The 20424-nt window shown below is 38.9% G+C and overlaps 1 protein-coding gene across 1 annotated transcript in view; it reads right to left on the reverse strand.

Annotated features, from left to right (window-relative positions):
* LOC136875466 (putative serine protease F56F10.1) overlaps positions 1–19740 on the reverse strand; it is a 92336-nt gene extending 72596 nt beyond the window's left edge. The window contains exon 1 of the mRNA XM_068228230.1: positions 19580–19740. Coding sequence (XP_068084331.1) covers positions 19580–19735 — 156 coding nt within the window. The 5' untranslated portion in view covers positions 19736–19740. The remainder of the gene's footprint in view (positions 1–19579) is intronic.
* Positions 19741–20424: the final 684 nt, after the last annotated feature.

Below are 20424 nucleotides of genomic sequence, written 5' to 3' on the forward strand. Positions count from 1 at the left end.
GGCTCCCTATGGGAGCAACAGCTTCAGGTATACTTGTTGAAATTTATGTTGAGCACCTAGAAGAAAATTAAATCCTTAACAAGATAGAGGGAATCGGCTTCTGGACTCGGTATGTGGACAATATCCTTTCAGTGATGGACCAGAAAGTCTCTAATGGCCGAATAGTTCTGAATTTTTTGAATCAAATGGACTCTACTATAAAATTAATGTTAGCATCGGAAGTCGGTAAATCACAAAATGTTTACATTCAACCGTTACTGGGACTAACGGAAAGCTCGCCTACAACATTTACATGGAGCTCACACAGACAGCTAATACATTAATAATGATTATTCCAACGTGAAGCCCGGAGAAGAGCAACTTTTTTTAGTTTAGTCATCGGCTAGTAGTTTAAGGAAGGAGATAAATATAATCTACAGTTTGGCTATCAAGAACGGTTTTAACAAGACCTTAACTGATAAAATTCTCAACAAAATCAGAAATAAACCTGTGACTGTTCTTGTCATAGAATGAAAGACAAAAAAGTGATAACTACGTCACATTTACATACAATGAGAGTATTTATCAAGTAAAAAATCTCTTTAAAAACATAATTTTAACATTGCGTTTAAAACCGTTAATAACAATTCTACTTTGTCCTTTAACCATCATGAAATTAATACTAGATCCAGATTTACGAATTCAGAAGTCTATAAATTAACTTGCACTAACTGCCCAGAGAATTACATGGGACAGACAGGACGTATTTTCTCTACTCGTTACTTAGAACATCCTAATGCCAAGAGATGTGGTAGATTTTCGGTTATGAGTAGTTACATGTCTGTTTGTAATCAATCCTTCTCTAATATTGAATAAGACCTAACTATTTTAAAAAGAACTAATACAGTAAAAGTGTTCTCTTAAACATAGACGAGAACATCTTCATTAACGTTGACCAAAGGAATAACGCTATCAACAACCAAAACAAAATCACTGAAACCCTTAATATTTTCGAAGAAATTATAGATACCTTCTTTCAGAAAGCAAATAATGTCAACATACTCAGTCATTATGCCCCCCTCCCCGTTCGATTCCTTGTCCTACCACTCCCCTCGCCGCCGCTCTAAAGTATGCTTTTCCTAGCATACAATCAGCAGCGAGAAACAGTTCCACACAAGGCCATACACAGGTCAGCCGGGCCAGAGAGAGAGAGAGGGAGAGGAACGGTGCGAAGAAGTACGAACTCAGACTCCTTAAAATTATATTATCTTAGCTCAGGTCTTATACCCTTTCCCTTTTCTTTATTTTTAGATTAATTCTCACAATCCTCAATATATGGAATCACATGGCTTGTCCGGCAACGCAACCAATACATTGTGGACATTCCACCTAGATGAAACAAGGCCCGTTCCACTATAATCGTATGTACTTCAAAACACCAATAATCCTGTGACGAATTCAATTAGTTACCCATTTATTTATAAAACTTCTCTCAGTCGAAGTGTGCCACAATGGACGAAACATAACGAAACAAATTAAATTAAGGTTTACAATAATTTTTGTTGATTTCAGCATTCTCAGTATGTCTTTAACTTATAAAAGTAGCAGTGATTTCTCAGTAATGAAATGGAACCTCGTAAAGCTAACAAGGACATAGTTTGTAGTTCCGTAATCTCTAAATGAAACTGCTTCCAAAAATTTACAATGAATCGAGGAATAGTCCTTCGAGCTAGTATCATATCACTTTAATGTGTTTCAATCCAAATTTATCTTTATAGTAACATATGGTCGGTTCATAGGTACGCTTCTTTTCCCTATCAACGTCTTATGGATGGTCTGTGGAGATTTCAAAACGAACTGATTCCTTATAGGCTACGATGTCAATTCTCCTACTGGTACAGTTATCGGCAAGTCTTCGGCGACCCTATCATTTTTATATCTTAGGGAATTTGCTATAAAGGACCGAATCTTGTTATGCCTGGCGTTTCGCAGCATCTCTCCATGAGGGCAAGATCCCAAAACATGAGGAAGTGTTTCTATCCCCCTTCGGCAATACCGAAAGGGGTTTCCCTTTCTGGGACCTGCCAGGAAGAGATCGAACAGCGCACACATTAGCAGTCATTTTTATTCCCTCACGCCATTTACTGACTGATAAACCGGTATGATTTCTAACCAAGTTATTTGCGGGTTTATATTGTTCAAATAGCGCCACACCTTTTACTTTGTGAGATAATTTACACCATCTCTTGAATTCACGGCTTATGTGCTCTACTCCGATTTTGGCACCACTTGTAATCGTGCAAACGAAGAGGAAGGTTGTGCATTGAGTGAGTGCCGACATGAGGATTTCTACTGAACAGTACCGGGTGGCGATAGGTCGTTGACACGGCAGAGGCAGGTCATCGAGGCGTAATATGGAATACAATGCCGGATAGCATATGGGACTTGTTTGATTCTGATGGCAGGTTCAATGATGACAGCGCTCCTGGCCATTAGAGGGGTGGAGATGAGCCCTGGACCTGGTCCTGCTGATGCAGTGGGATGGGAAGAGATGGAAAATATAAGAGGAATTGTCAAGGGCCAAGCAGAACAAACAAGAGAGCTCCTACGGGAACAAGCCAGTGGACTGAGAGTAATAAAGTACTGTATGAAAGAGGAGCTCAAAAGGTAACAGAACTGGTGATCTAGAACCATAAGGAAATAGCAAATTTTAAGGATAGGATGAAGAGAATGGAAGAAGAGATAAAATAATTTAGATGGAAAGAGAAAAAGCTCCAGAAGGAAACCCGTAAGAAAAACACCTTTATGTACGGCTTACCGGAGGATCCCAAAGAACATGTAGTAGCTAAAGTACTAGATCTAATAAATGGAAGTCTGAAGATAAGCAGCAGGGAAGCTGATGTAGACGATGTTCAACGACTGGGAAAGACCTTCAGCGGGAGGAGAGGTCAGGGACTGGAAAGAAGGACGCATCGCGTAAACGTAGATGGGTGAGCATGAAGGACTTCTGGCCATAGAAAGGTAATTCAAATGAGGAATTTTTTGACAGGGAAAGTGTGAGTGCGCTAGAGGATAGTTCTAGTGTACTAGGAGTAGAAGAATTTACTGTCTGTTTCAAGGAAAAACGAAAGGAGTCTTCTAAGAGGTAGACATCCTGGTGGTATAATGGCTTTTGGTGAGGAAGGAGGTAAACGAAAAATAGAACACATTGAGTCGGAAATAGAAGAAATGATTTGGTTAAAAACAAAATTTTCTGAACAGAGTGAGCGAGATTTGTGTATTGGTTTCGTTACATACAACCCGCCTGAAGTAAATCCATTTTCGAAAAAATACCTTTGTTGGTGAGTTAGCACTGGAAAAAACAGGGTACAAAATCGTTTTGAGTACGTAGGCATTGTATTGATGGACGATTTCAATGCCACGGTTGCGGAGCAGAGGCGGTAGTATGGCAAAGATGCAGAGGAAATATATAGTCATAAGAGAGTAAGTCCATGTAAAGGATGTAATAAAATGGTGAGTTGTGTGGTATCGAAGAACTATATATTTTAAACGGGTGGTAATGTGGTGATGAAATGGCAAACCAGACATATATAACAAAGACAGGGCAGTGTGACTGATATGGTAGTATGTTCACGGAATGCGTTACCCATGGTTAAGAGTATAAAGGTCCAGGATTTGGGAGAGTCATACCATTTACCAGTTATTATCACAAGAGAATATATAGCGAACTGCACGAGAAATTGTAAAGAATGTCCAATTGCAAAATACAGGTGGAAGGAGGTGTTAGGGAAAGATTTCATGAATTATTATGAAGAAGAAACATGTAAAATATTAAAAATTGGAATAGACATAATGATTGAGAATAATCAGATGGGTAGGGCAGTAAAGTTACTAGAACTCATCATTAAGGAAGGGGGAGAGATGATGCGGGTAAAGGAGGTGAAGAGGAAAATGGAGAATGACTGTAGACATAAAAAGTTGGAAGTAATGAAAACACCAAAGGCGTACAAGAAACAGGGGGGGGGGTGGTAATTCAGAGGATCGAATTCTGCACTAAGAGGAAAGAATCTAGAGAATTGCTGTACATAGTGTCCCCTTCAAATTTGGCCTAAAATAAGCTTTTATTGTATTTGCGTGTGTAAGATTTTATTTCATTAGCGCGAGCAATATTCTCCAGCCTGCATAACGGGGACAGCTCCAACAGTTCAAAACCGGTCTTATTGGCAGGGGAGAATTGTACTAATTTTTTCTCTGCGGAGCTATCATCTGGCCCACGTGACACACTGAGGGAGCAGGCCAAGGTCGCCTGGACACGCGGACAGCACATGTCAAATCTCAGGCAGAAGTACTTTCGAGAAGTGAACGCTAGACGTCGACCAATTACAGACAATTATAGTGTCACACCCCTTTCCCTGGATATGCATAAAAAACCCGTGTTTCCAGAAGAAACTCTCTCTGCTCTTCGATTCTTCGACGTGTTCTTATGCTGCGGACTTAGACGAGCTGCGAACTTCGACGTGATATCTACTGTCTACTCCATGATGGTTACTTCTTAAATCAATAATCTGACAGTAAAACCAGCCACCCTTCGTTATAGTTGGATCAACGAGCCTGTCAGATTTCGTTACTACAAGTTACGTAATTTTCCATCATTAATTTCATCGCGTGTGTGTGTGGAGCATATTTTAAAAATGTTAGTTTCAGCCTCTACTCCGCGAGAAGAAAGAAGAAAATTGCCACGTGTTGGGACGAGTGTCTCAAGATGCTGTTACATTGTGAAGAGGAAGCCTGCCGCAACTTTACTTGGAACGCTGAGGCTACAATGATCTGCTAAAAATGTAGGCAATCTCCGGCATGGGGAGATAGCGACCCCGGGCAGATGACTGACCACATGTTCCAGACCATCGGCAAAGATCCAGTTCCATCATTCATTTAAGTACACTTTACTAATGTTTATCTGTTCATCTTTGTGTGTGGATGTTTATTGACTTCTATTAGTTAGCTAGAACGTGTGTGTGTCTTCTACGATTATTCTAGCTGTCCCATTTAATAGTCTAGTATGTTTAAAAATCATTATCCTCACCGATAATTAACAATTTAATTTTTGAAAATATTTTTTGGAAGCCGTGTGGGACAGATTTACGCCATGTTGTGTTACGCCGGATTTCTATGTAAGAGTTTCTTCATGTGTGATTTAAGGCGTGTTAGTGTCATATGACATATTGTCGAATCCCAGTTTCCGCGAATTTTAGATCTCGCACATCTAATAATAATAATAATAATAATAATAATAATAATAATAATAATAATAATAATAATAATAATAATAATAATAATAATAATACCGGGCGAGTTGGCCGTGCGCGTAGAGGCGCGCGGCTGTGAGGCTTGCATCCGGGAGATAGTAGGTTCGAATCCCACTATCGGCAGCCCTGAAGATGGTTTTCCGTGGTTTCCCATTTTCACACCAGGCAAATGCTGGGGCTGTACCTTAATTAAGGCCACGGCCGCTTCCTTCCAACTCCTAGGCCTTTCCTATCCCATCGTCGCCGTAAGACCTATCTGTGTCGGTGCGAAGTAAAGCCCCTAGCAAAAATAATAATAATAATAATAATAATAATAATAATAATAATGTCAGACTCGCTGGCTGAACGGTCAGCGTACTGGCCTTCGGTTCAGAGGGTCCCGGGTTCAATTTCCGGCCGAGCCGGCGATTTTAACCTTAATTGGTTAATTCCAATGGCACGGGGGCTGGGTGTATGTGTTGTCTTCAATCATCATTTCATCCTCATCACGACGCCCAGGTCGCTTACGGGTGTCAAATAGCAAGACCTGCACCTGGCGAGCCGAACTCGTCCTGGGATATCCCGGCACTAAAAGCCATAGGACATTTCATTTCATTTTTCATAATAATAATAATAATAATAATAATAATAATAATAATAATAATAATAATAATAATTAATTTTCACCGTGCCCAGTCAGCTTTCGTGGGGGTCTGGCACCGAATTGAGTAAGCGCTAGACATAACTCCTCGGAAGACACTGGGGTGGGGGGCCTCAACCCCGACACGGCGCGTCCCATATGGCTGATAGGGGATGTTCCTGTAGATATGCAGGATAGGTGTGAATAAGGCCAAGCCAAATAAGCAGCCGCGGATCAACTGAGGCAAAAAGGACTGCAGTCAACGGTCTCGACGGCGGAAGAGGATATTTCCCAACGGCTGAGAGAGCGGAAGAACTCGCTCTTCGGCTTACAACCGAAGTTCTAACCACGGACTCCTAATTAATCGTAAATGATAATTTAGCCGGAAGGCACCAAGAGGCACCTCTCGATCTTAACCATCGAGTTGTGACCTTGTGATCATACCAGTATGATCACCCTCTGCATGTATCTTCAACTTGCAACATTGGCATGATGGATAACACGTTATCACAAAAACTACCCCAGGCTCTGGACACACCTGGTCCGGTTTCTCCCGTTCATCGGATTCTGGGGGATCGGGAGCATCATGTAGAGAAGTGTCGGAGCTTCTCTAAATCTTTTCGTCCCAAGAAAAAGACCTTCTTAGGTACAGTTAATGTCAACACCCTACTGAAAACAGGCAAGCTTAAACAGCTAACGTACACCCTGAATAAGTTCGATATTCAAATCATAGCACTCCAGGAAACGCGCTACCAGGATGAAAACCATTTTGACTCTGAAGAGTACAGGATGTTGAAGGGTAAACCTGCCATAAGAATCCATGGGAACTTAACACAACTTGGAACAGCTTTTGCGGTACTTGACTTTGCATCCCCATCTGAAAGAATCTCAGTACTTACTGTGAAATCCGGCAATAAAGCTTACTCCTTGGTCAACGCCCACGCTCCCACAAACACTGACAATAAAAAACCCCAGAGAAAGTGGAAGCCTTCTGGGAACTCTTAGAAGAAACCACTAGCAAGATTCCAAAGCATCACGTGAAAATCTTAGTAGGTGATTTTCACGCACAGATTGGCAGAGAGAGGAAACGCGAATGGATTGTTGGTCATCACTCGGCACATTGGAGAACGAATAAGAACGGAGAACATCTTATAGACTGTAAAACCTTTGTCTTAAAACTCATGTCTACGCATTTTGCGAGACCCCCACATAAGAAGAAAACGTTGAAATCTCCAAACCCGTTATTGGGCGAATTCCAGATCGATCACGTCGCAATCTCCGGAAATAATATGTGTGAGATCCAAAATGTACGGAGGGGAGTTGTCGACTCGGACCACTACCTAACACAAATCAAAGTGAGATTCCAACCCAACGGATGCAGACCTAAACACAAACGATCTCTAAGAGTTGATCCAGAATGTCTTCGACAGAACGCCACGACCTTTCTACAAGACATACGAGAGCAGGACCTCAAGGACCGGCCGGGCCTTCGTAAAACACTTCAGACGCCAGCCATGAAATTAGGACAGCCTCCAAGGAAACGCAAACGTATGTGGTGGAACACGACCTGTGATAAAGCCATTGATGAACGGAAGAAAGCATGGAGTCAGTGGAATGGACATCAAACAACTAAGAGATGGGAGATCTTCCTAAAAGTTCAGAAAATCTCATTAAAAATAATCCGCAGGGAGAAACGAGCATATGACAAAAATATACTCATAGAAATCGAACAAGATTTCCTTAGAAACAACTCCAGAAATTTCTACAAGACCTTCCGTGAGAATTTATCCAGTTATCAACCACCATCTTTATGTTTCCGTCGAGCAAATGGAACATTAGAAACGAACACCAAAGAGAACTGCACCATTCTAGCTGACTGCTCCCGAGACCTCCTCAATTGTGATCCTTCAAAGGAAAGACTGAACTTTGAAAAGCCCATGCCCAACCCCGATTCACAACCACCGACAATACAGGAAACAGCAGAGATCATACGATCGCTTAAAAATAATAAAGCTCCTGGAAAGGACGGCATCACTGCGGAGATGTATAAACTTGGAGATGATCTTGTAAGCAAAATTCATGCAATCCTAGTAGAAATATGGGAAACGGAAATGATTCCACAGGATTGGAAGTGTGCATTAATACACCCATTGCACAAGAAAGGTGACAAGCCAGATCCAAACAACTATAGAGGCATACTGCCAATCGCATACAAAATTCCTTCCAAAGCTCTCTTGAACAGGTTAGAAAAACGGACAGATCACCTGATTGGCGAGTACCAAGCGGGTTTCAGGAAAGGTCGATCATGTGCAGAACAAATATGGAACTTGAAGACGATATTAAAGATTCGCCGAAGTGCCAGCACGATCGTCACCTTTGTGGATTTTAAGAAGGCGTATGACTCTGTGGACAGACAGACAGTATTTGATACTCTAGAACAGTGGTTCCCAACCTTTGCCAGCCGACGCCCCCCTTTTCAGATACGGGTGGTCATCCCCCCCCCCCTCCCAACCCCGTCGCTTCTATAACCTCTCCGATAAAATGACGTGGAGGATATAGACCTAACCTAATGACACTACATAATGAACTATTCCATTATTCACTTATCAAAAAATAATATGAAGTACGCGCTTTATATCTATGACTACTAACTTCATTTTAGCACAATACAAAGAACACCGTTTTACAATAAATCCTTAAATCAGTCAACAAATGTCAGTGAGAGGGTTGATACTGTTTTCTCTTGGTAAGATTCGGTAGTTTGGTTTGATATTTGAGAGAGCACAGCGGGGATCACTTGCAACATCAAGCCGACAGCACTGCTTTGTTTTTATGACACTCAGCGTTGAAAATCCTGACTCGCATAAATATTCGTTCAAAATGGGACAGTGACGCGCAATGCTACTTTGGCTATTTCAAGACACACTGCAAGAAAGCTTACCGAAAAGTCGCCCAGTTCTAATATTTTGTAATCATTTTTTAGCTGTGAATCACACTTCAAATCTATGGCTTCTTCTTGAAGTTGTGCTGGCAGTGCCACAATGTCAATGGCAAACGGATTTCTTGTTAACATCCAGGGCCATTCATATGACGAGATATCGGGAAAGTAGAAATTGAATTCTCGTGCCAGGGAATCCAAATGTGACTGAATTTGCACCTTAAGTTTATTGCGATCACGTTCATTTTCCGGCAAAATTTCATTAAAGTGGTGAAAGAATGAGAAGATGTTCAACTGAAGCCGGCGTTTCCATAACTGTATTTTTTCCAGGAAAGCTCTGATGTCATCAAAAGGAAGCATAATATTGGAGTTTTTGCCTTGGAGCTTTAAGTTCAAACTGTTCAAAGCTTCAAAATAATTGCAAAGATATGCCAATGAGACGATAAAATTGGCATCAATAAACGCTTCATACAGATCGTTCTTACTTTCACCAAGAAGAAAAATTTCAACTTCAGACTTTAATTCAAACAGCCGAGCTAACATGTTCCCTTTTGATAGCCAGCGAACCTCTGTGTGGGAAAGGAGAGTTTTGTGATCGGCTTGAAGGTCAACACAAAGGGCTTCAAACAATATTATCTGTAAAGAACTTATCTTCACAGAGTTCACAATTCTTATAGCGACTTTTAGAGTGTTATTAAAATCTTGGGGCAAGGTTTTGGCCCTCAAAGCCTGCCTGTGAATTATACGGTGGGTTCCCATGATGTTTGGATTTTTATCTTTGGCCAGTTTGAGAAACCCAGAACGTGACCCAATCATAGCAGATGCACCATCCGTATTTACATCCACTACATTTTCCCAAGAAAGTTCATGTTCTTGGAAAAAAACTATAAATGGGCAGAAAACACATCACAAGCTCTCGACGTTGTTTTCGAACATTGGGAGAACATCACTTCTTCTCTTAAAATTCCACTGTCGACAAATCGACAGTATACAATCAGTTGACAACAATGGGCCACATCGATTGTTTCATCACACTGAATTGAAAACACTGGAGATGCTTTCACCTTCTCCAAAAATCGCATTTTAATGTCTTCTGACAGTTCTTGAAGTCTGCAGTGTTATCAGAAAGAGAAATTTTAGACAATTTCTACCGACTCCCTTCACCCAAAACTATATTTGCGGCTAATAATATACATAGCTTTACTAATGTTTCCCCAATTGTGTGTGCTTTTTTGTCTTTCGCAATTTTGCTAGCCCATATGTTGCTTCCACTGCTTTCTCATTTTCTTGGTTAAAAGTACCCGATGAATCTAATTTCATACGTTTTAGTGAGTAGAGTTTAGTTGCAAAAAATTATGTGGATTTGACTTTTAAGCCTGAATGAATCGTGTTTAAATGCCTCTCCAAATGCACAGGCCTCATCGAATCGTTACTCAGAACACAGTGGAAGATTACGCATTGAGGCTGTTTTATTCCGTTCCGTTCAACGACTGTGAAGCCATATTTAATATAGTCATCATTGCACAGTCTCTTCTTGGACATCGTTATCAATTTTTTTTAAAGTCACAATATTAAATAACACAATTCACATAGTCGCACGGTTACAGCGAAGCATACACAACACTCACGATAAACAACTTGACAGACACGTCTACTGCGAAAGTATACGAGGCACAGAATCAACAGTCAAAGGGCCTGGCCACTGAGCGTCAATCGGCGATGTGTTGTCATGTCCATTACTGCACCATTTCTGATAGGACAGTTGTACTATATAACTCTCGCCAATTTGACTGCAAGGGAAGAATAAGAATGTGTAGGGGTGGGAACAGAGCATTCAAGGACGAGCTACCAAAATAACGAGTATATATGCCGCAGAGTGAGAGGGAAGGAGGAACTTCCACTTCATTTGTTGCTTCTGAAACTCCGATATTCTTTGTTCTTCAGAGTTAATGTCGACTCCTGACTGTAGTAACTTATTGCCAGTTAAGTTCTTTGGCGAGAAAATGTCACTGTTTCATTAATTGCTGTGGTTGAATATTAATAAGTAGTTATAGCCCAAAATACCAGTAGGCCTACATACAATTTCACGCTAGCAGTGAAAGCCTAACATGTTATATTTAAAAAAATTATTGTAATTTAGCCTTCCTGTTATTCTCGCTACTAGATCAATTTGATATAATACCGACATTTATACGAGTACCTCCTTCATGTAATATATGTTGTTTATCAAAAAACATTGTACAGTATGTAATAATAACACTGTAAAATGAAAGCAACTACTACATCGTTGATGAGTTGAAATATGTCGCGTATGGTCATAGTTTACTTTCACGCAAGTAGGTCCACAAAGTATGCATTTAAACGTGCGTTGAGTGCTCTTGTTCCCGCACCTGCTCTCAGGCTTCATTTCGCTCCTCACAACACACCAAATTTCTTACTTCACCTCGAACCTCGCGGTTCCCCAGAGGTTTGTGCCGACAGTTGGCAACTACCACTGCTTTTGAACGATTGACTTGACGCGACATCACTTGGAGAGATTCAAAAAACGTTTATTACACAAAATTATAATATTCGAGTTTAAAAATTATGAATTCGGAAATCACTTCACGCCCCCCCAGGGGGGCGCGCCCCCAGGTTGGGAACCCCTGCTCTAGAAGAACTCAGAGTGCACAAGAAGACCAGAGCACTTATCCAGCAGACCCTCACAAATACGACCTCTAAAGTGAAATTCCTTGGAGAAATCTCTGAGCCTATTGAAATATGTACGGGCGTTCGTCAAGGTGACGGCATCTCCCCTATTCTGTTTAACTTAGTTCTAGACAAAGTTATTAGAGAGTGGGAAAAGGATATCAAGGGTGTGAACATTGGAAATTTGGGAAGCAAGGTCAACGTGAAATGTTTAGCATTTGCTGATGATCTCGCAATCATTAGTAAGACCAAGGATGAAACAAGGTATGCCATACAGAGACTACACAATATAGAATCAAAGGCAGGCCTCCAGATATCCTACGAGAAAACCAAGTTCATGGAAAATCTACGTCAAAATAGCAAAAGAACTCCGCTAGAGATGGAAAACGGCACAATTTCACAGATGCCCTCTTTCAAATACCCTGGAGAAATTATACTAACATCAGGATTAGACAGTAGTGCCAATGTAGAAAGAAACAACAAACTACATAAGGCATACAGACTGACGTGGAATTACTACTAAAAAAGAGTGATATCGCGTAATGCAAAATTACGACACTACAAGACACTTGTATTGCCTGAAGCTTTATATGCTTCAGAAACGATATGCTTAGGTGGTCACTCTAAAATTACAGAAATTGAAAAGCAGGAGCGGAAAATTCTCAGGAACATTGATGTCCTACGAGAGAAAATGGAATGTGGATTAAGAGGAGAACAGCGGACCTCTACTCCTTCACCGACAGGTTTACTGATGCCGTACGGAAAAGGCGCCTTAATTTCTATGGCCATATCTACAGAATGAACAGCGACAGACTAACTAAAAGATTATTTAAAGTAATCAACTCAAAGAAGGTCAAAATAAAATGGCTAGAAGAAAGGCGGACCTCCAAGAAATAATATATCACAGACGACATAATCGAAAATCGTGGAGCTTTTAGAACAAACGTAGTCAATCATAAATTTAGGGAGAAACCGAAAAAGACAACTGGTAGGAAGTGGTCGATACTAAAGTGTATTATTTACTGTGTGTTTGTGACTTGTGAATCCATTTATTGAGTCTTATTTGGAGAATACTTGTTGTTGAACGTAATTTCTTCAAGTGGAGCACGTGTTAATTGATAGACGTGGAGTTGAGTAATAATAATGTCGTGACTCATGAACAATGAAGGCGGATGCTTATATTTGACCTGTTCTAAGTGCGTTTTTGCAGTCGACAAAATTTCTTCAGATTTCAACCGCCGATATTATTATGATCAACGTTGTTAATTTCATATTCTTTGATTAAGTGATTATCCAGACTTCATCACATTCCTGAGGGACGTAAAATATTTTTCTTTGCCCCATACCGTCATCGAGAAATTTCAAATATTAGGATTAAAATCAGAGATTAATATTCACAGGCTAGAATTCGTTGTAAATTGTGTAAATAATTCTCGCGTGCCTTAATGTGAAATGTGAATGCTGTGTATGTGATTGATATTATTTCAATGCATTATGATGTTTTCTTTGACCATGATTTTGACCAGACCACGTGTTTATTTCGTTGAGACTTGATTGACAGCGTCGTTGTTTGTGTTGGCATAACTTATTGAAATTTAAATCTTTAGTGGATTTTATTTGGTATTTAAGTAAAGTAAGATTCAGCGTGTCACACGGTAATGAATAAGGAAGGATCATTTCCGTGGACTTGGTTCACTATTTAATTTGTAAAGCCTACGGCGTAAAAATTTTTTTTGAAGTGTCAAATGCCAAAGAGTGACTTTACGTTTGTCAGACGAAATATTAGAGGAAGATTAAGAGGAATAATTATTGTACAGGCACAATGGTGCAAAATTTAAGTCCAATGGAGACATTTTTGAGTAATATTTTTGATAAGCTTTTGGAATAATTAATTTTCAATTTTATTGAGTTAACGCTTTATTCAGCACATTAAGGAAGGAAGGATTTATTTGAAATAAATGTTGGAATGAGTAAATCTGGTAATTCAACGTTCAAGAGAAATAGGAATCAGATAATTTGCACTTTCTTTTAACTTATAGAGAATAATATCATTATTAAGAGGAGGTCCTCCTACAGAAATGTTTATTTTTTTATTATTTCGTTGAGCCAGAAGTAAGCTAATACAAGTTATGTATACTTACAGAAACGTTATCGACCGAGAATAGTGGAGATTATATGCAGTTAAGAGGAACTGGCAGGGAAGAAAAATTTAATTTCTCATCAAGATTGTTAATTAAATTTGTTATTGTTATATGTGTTAGCTTATAATAAAGGTCAGAACCTGTTGTTTTATATTCTTGTGTTATTTTTCGCTAGTCCTTGTCTCTTACCCTGCCTTCGAAAATAAATAAAGCCAGACAACGAACGGTCCACCCTCGGGACTCTCGTTCTCCGGCTGAGCTATGCCCGGTAAGAGGGGGGCAATAGCAAAATTTGAATGGCAGCGGCAAAGGGTGCTGTGCTGAGGAGAAATTCTAAACATAATGAAAGTAGGAAGGTGTGGAGTACAATTAGGTGGATGTGTGGCAAGCAGGAAGCTACTCGGCAAACTGAAATAAGTCATGCTGACTGGGTGGATTACTATACGAAATTATTAGGAGGTGAAGACAGATGGAGACCGAAAATAGAGTTGAGTATCAGGAGGATTGGAATGTACTATGATTTCGTTAGATAAGGCATCATCGATAGAAGAAGTAAGAGAGAAAGCTAAAGGAAGAGAAGCTGTTTCGGAGGTATCAAACGAGTTTTGGATACAAGTGGTGAAGAACAGACATATGCTAGGAAGCATTGTTAAATTATTTAATAAAATATTTGAATATTTGAATATTTTCTGAGTCAAATTGTTGGACAATAGACGGTACAATTATTGTGAAACACAATGGTGTGAAGTATCGTGTGTTGAGCCGAGCGGAAATGGACAGGATTAAATAAACCGACAGACCGAAACTAATATGGCATTACACATTTTACAGTTTTAACTAACTTAGACACTAGACTTTAATCACTAGACTATAATTACTATTCCAACTATTACTTTTAGATTTTATCTTTATTACATTTACATACAATAACTAGGCAAGACAGCGTACAGGTTGGCAACTCAAAGTGAGAGTGCTTAACATGCTTCTATTTTCGGCAAGGTTACTGGTAGTCAGCTGAGCGAAATCTCCGCTCCCATACCTACCCAGCTCCCTAATACTAATCCCCTTACAAATGCATTTAACAACTTTCCAAATTCCTTACAGGTAGTACATGCTAACTTTCAGAGTCTAATTCACTTCCACGAACTTCGTAACAAAATTGCTGATGTCAACCCTCACATCGTTATGAACGGGGAAACCTGGACGAAACCTTGGTTGTCAGATTCTCTTGTACACCTCGAAAATTATACTTTGATCCGAAATGATCGCACAGGTAAAGCCGGCGGCGGAGTAGCTATGTATATTAGAAAGACCTAAAATATAAAATAATATACAAAACAATTAGTGAATATTGTGCAAGGCCTGAGTTCATGTTCATACAAATTGAGGCTTTAGGTGAAAAAAGTGCTTACTGAGTGTTGTGTATCGCCCACCAAAGATTGGATACATCACTGACCTTGAGGACATCTTACTAGACCTCTTACCCAGGTATGAGCATGTTTTATTACTAGGAGACCTCAATACCGACATCCTTAACGACAAAATGACTGAGACTAAACAACTAATCAACATATTTAAATCTTGTAACATGAATATTTTGCCACTTAACGCAACACATCACACTGCCACGGCACATATATTACTGGACTTAATTGTGACGAATAACCCTGATAGGGTACTGACCCACGGGCAAATATCTGCTTGCGGACTATCCAATCACGACTTAACTTATTTAGCTTATTCACTTAAATGCCCCAAGTACAGACCTAAATTAATTACATTCCGAGGCCTAAAAAGTATAAATAACGAAGCCCTATTAGAAGACGCTTCAAACATACCTTGGCGTAATATCCATATTTTAGATAATATAGATGTTAAAGTGGAGTTCTTCAACACACAACTGCTAGCTCTTCTCAATAAACACGCGCCAAAACGCACTGCTGGCGTAACACGCCCTGCGGCTCCATGGATGACTCAGGAAATACGAGATTTAATGACAGAGAGAGATAAAGCGTTCAGAAAATTTAAAACTAGCCAAATACCAAACGATTTTGACCTGTACAAGACCCTTCGTAACAGGACCACACAGGCCGTAAGGAATGCTAAAATGGCACTCACAAAACATTTTGCTAACCAGGAATAGGACATCAGTCTGGAAAACCGTTAACAAAATGGGCATAGGTGGAAATAAAATACATACTCCTGACATTAAACTACCACTGGATGATTTAAACCAATACTATACTACAAGACCCATTAACATTGACGAGACAACAAAAGAACAGACGATTAACAAAATTCTACACAATGGCAATACTAACAATGGAGGAGAACAGTTATATTTTTCCCTCGTAAATCCTACACAAGTGAGACAAATTGCACGATCAATAAAGACAACTGCGACAGGATGTGATGAGATTGTTCCACAGTTACTGTTAAAAGCTCTAGACGTAATCCTACCAACTCTAACCCACATCATTAATACCTCACTGATAACCGGCATATTCCCTTCCTTTTGGAAGACCAACAATCCCGCTGAACCCAAAGACTTTCGATCCATTTGCATTTTACTATTTCTGTCCCAAATTTTGGAGAAAATAGTTCACAGACAAATAACCGCATATTTAAATAACAATATGCTTCTTGATAAATACCAGTCTGGTTTTAGAAGCAATCATAGCACAACTACTGCACTACATACAGTTACAAACGACATAAGATTATCTATGGATAAGGGAGAGGTTACTGTTTTAACTCTTCTAGACCTTAATAAGACCTTCAACTGCGTTGACACGGACATACTAATAGCAAAATTATGTGCTCTTAATTTCTCACAAAGCACACTATCCTGGATGTATTCCTATCTCTTTGATCGCCGGCAGTGTGTATCTACAGGTGAAAATTTCTCTAATGGCAATCTGTAGAGACTGGAATACAACTGATGTCAGTGCTAGTGCCACTCCTATTTTCGATCTTGATTTCAGGACTAACACAAGTAATTAAACATTGTCAATACCATGTGTACGCAGACGACATACAAGTATATACACATGCACATCCTCGTGACTTACCGACTGCAATAAATAATATGAATGACGACCTAGAAAGAATATGTAGGTGGACCGATGACCATGCACTAAAAATCAATGCCCAAAATCGCAGTGTATTCTTTTAGCTACCCTGAAAATCCACGCACGACTCACAGACGTGCATACCCACTCATCAACATTAAGAGGCACTCAGTTACAATTCAAAGATACAGTTAAAATCTTAGGGATGATAATGGAAAAAAACCTTAGTTGGAATGAACATGTAACAGGTATATGCCAGCGAGTTTTTTATTCCTTACATTCCCTTAAGAAACTCAGAGATTTACTCCCCCCAAATGTAATAAAACTGCTTTTCCCAAGTATGGTAATGCCAATATTTGACTACTGTGACGTAGTATACAGCAACCTGAACGCCTCACTTTCCATCAAGCTCCAAAAGGCACATCACGCATATGTTCGATTTTTTCATATATACCAAGGTTTAGCCATATTTCTCCCGCATTTGGTAGGCTTTCATGGCTACGCTTAAGAGAGCGATGAAATTTACACACTGTTTCCCTGTTACATCGTATACTGAACCTTAACACACCTGAATACCTTGCCACACAATTCCATTACCTAGCATCACCTTTTAGTATTCCTACCAGATCGTCATCCACCTCAGTACTAAGCATTCCCATTCACCGCTCAACTGGCTACAGTAGATCTTTTGTAGTTGCCGCCAGCCGATTTTGGAATTCCCTACCTGCTTGAATTAGGAGCGTGTCAAACCACCTCCGCTTTAAGAAACTCTGTCAAACCTGGTTAATAAATAATAAAAGTTTCTTATAACATAGTAGGATTATATAATAGCTAAGTTATTAGGTTAATTAAACATTTAATTGATACCTTAAGATATTAAATTGTAGATAATTTAGTGTATACTTAACTCTTCATGTAGGTGTATGCAGGTCGAACAGAATAGCAGGCTTCATAGCCTGAGGCCCGCCGTATAAAACAAGACAATAAATAAATAAATAAATAAATAAATAAATAAATAAATAAATAAATAAATAAATAAATAAATAAGTAAAAAGGGGAGAATTTCCATTATCTTGACAAGAGGGAGCGATTTGCCCAATTTATAAGAAGAAAGGAGATAAATTACACCAGAATTCTTATAGAGGCATAACATTGCTATATAAGTCAAATATACACAGTGGTGCTGGTAAAAAGGATTATGAAATGGGCAGATTGGGGCTCAATATTGGAGAGACTCCAGTCGGGCTTCAGAGAAGGGATGAATACATCTGAGGTATATTTTTGGTGAGAACAATAATGGATAAATATGTAAAAACGAAAGGCGGAAAATTGTACATCACTACTATTGATTTGGAAAAAGTATTTGATTCTGTGTGTAGAGGGGCTGTTGTGGTAAATGTGGGAAGAATAGATATGTCACACAAGATGATCAGTGCGGTGGAAAGCATATACTCAGAAGTTAAGTGCTCAATTAAAGTTAAGGGAAGTAAAGTACGAGATTCTCTCCCAAGTAGGGCTGAAACAGAGATGTAAGTTGACCATCTACTGTTTTTATTATTCATAAAGGAGATATTTAAATCGAAAGGCTTTACGTCGGGGGTTTACCCAAGTCTTGGGAATCAGGATATTCTCGGTCTCAATTTTTCAGGTGACATCCTCCTACTCACACTGAGTCCTGCGGGTATGCAGAGTAGTATAAATGAAGTGATAAATTACTGCAAAGATTGGAATTTAAAAATTAATACACAGAAAACAAAGGTAATGGTGTGTAAAAAAATTATCAAATATTATCACTTTGGGGGTCACGTTTCCGGAGCATCCGATGGACCTGTATGGCATGTCCAAGAAATTTAGGGCTTTCTTCCTAGTTTGCGTTTTGCTTTTTAAAGTTCTATTTATTAACTCAATGTTTCTAACATTCATTCCAGGCTATTCTTTCTCCGTTCAATTCCTAAATCATTTATGTGTTAAAACTGGCTTATGATGTTTTCTGGACACTGCTTAATTTCTGTATTTTTTGTGTTTTATAATTATGCTAAAGGATATCAATTTTGTATACTGCATGTATCAAAAATAAGGAAAGATTACAATAAACAAGACCCTCCCCATGATCTGTGGTTTCCGAGATAATGGGAGACGGTTATTAACTTATCATACTCTGATTTTGGAAGCTGAAAGTAAACATTGATAGTAAGTGAGGGTCACCACAGTAGTCAGCCTCGGTCCCTGAATGCGACGTCCAGCATCTCCAATGAATATTAATATTGCCTTTTCAGAACATGCAATTTAAAAAGAATATGACGGATCATTATTTATATGCTATAAATATAATCTATGTACCGGTACCTAATAGTTCTAGACTTGAAAATGTGTCCTTGTTCCTCTAACCCAAACTCAATATTATTACATTCAGAATATTGTTACACTAATATTAAACCTATAGATTTAAGAATTATAAATCCATTGGAACTTACAATTTCCAGCTGTCTACATTAATGACATAATATTTTCATTGCAAGACATTTTAACGATATGAACTGCTTTCGGTTACTTTTATGCATGTTTTATCTGTGCCATACTGACTCCTAGATTTACGGACAAGTCATTGTTTTTGATTGTTATGAGGCATATTGTGTGTTGTTTACTCGATTTGCATCAAGGCTGAAGATGCCTCATTAAAAGACAAAATAGAAAAACGGAAAAATTATAATATTGTAAACGTGGAATTACCCAGCCATTAAGAACTCCGAACTTGTTAAGGTTGACAATGCGGACTAACTGTGAAATTCATTTCTTGTTAGCTCTAGAGTTTAGAGGGAATATGCTATGATAATTACCTGCTTAAAGTATTCCTTATTCTGGGGATCAAAGTGGTCGAGCTTTTGATGGAAGACACTTGCTGGAGAGAAGAACCTTCCGCTCACTGAGAAAGCAAAAGCACTGGACAGAGCTGTTAGCGCAATGTTGAACAAGATTGCGGCACGCATAGCCATTGTTGAATTCCTGGAAATATAACACGTTCAGGTGTTACGTGATATTTTTTGCAAAATATTATTAATTTAGTATGACAAAAACATACATATGGTAACGGGTCATGGGAAATAATCAGAGCTTATTTAAATCCTTTCGAAACTTTAGGTAATCCTGTATATCCATGCAATGGAATTGTTAAAACTGTGGACCGTTTATTACCTTGATGTGAATTACTTTGAGGGAGAAAGATGTGTTTTAATTACATGTATTTCAGGTGCAGAGTCATGGATAGCGAGCAAAAGTGAGTAAGTCAAAAATTATTTCAAATAATTCTTACGGTGAACTCAATAGTATTTGAACAACTGTGAAAGAAAAACGATGTATAGTAGATTTATTACATTATTTATTTATTGTTGATCATAACAGCCATCAAATTATCAATGTATCTCACACGTAGTTAGGAATATAATTAAATTTATAATATGATTATTTAAAGCATGTTGTATTACTGTTATGTAATGGAGCATGATATGAGTAAAGGGTAAAAATACATTAATACATACATCTAATTTTAACATCCTTGGGCATTCGTGGCCCTTTCATATCATATACCTATATCCTCATTCTTCCATGGATCGGCTTTCCTCTACCTTTTCCTCGAATTTTTGTTAAGAAAGTACGATTTCCCGGCAGTATTTATTTATTTATT

This window comes from Anabrus simplex, chromosome 6, assembly GCF_040414725.1.
Source record: "Anabrus simplex isolate iqAnaSimp1 chromosome 6, ASM4041472v1, whole genome shotgun sequence".
NCBI lineage: Eukaryota > Metazoa > Arthropoda > Insecta > Orthoptera > Tettigoniidae > Anabrus > Anabrus simplex.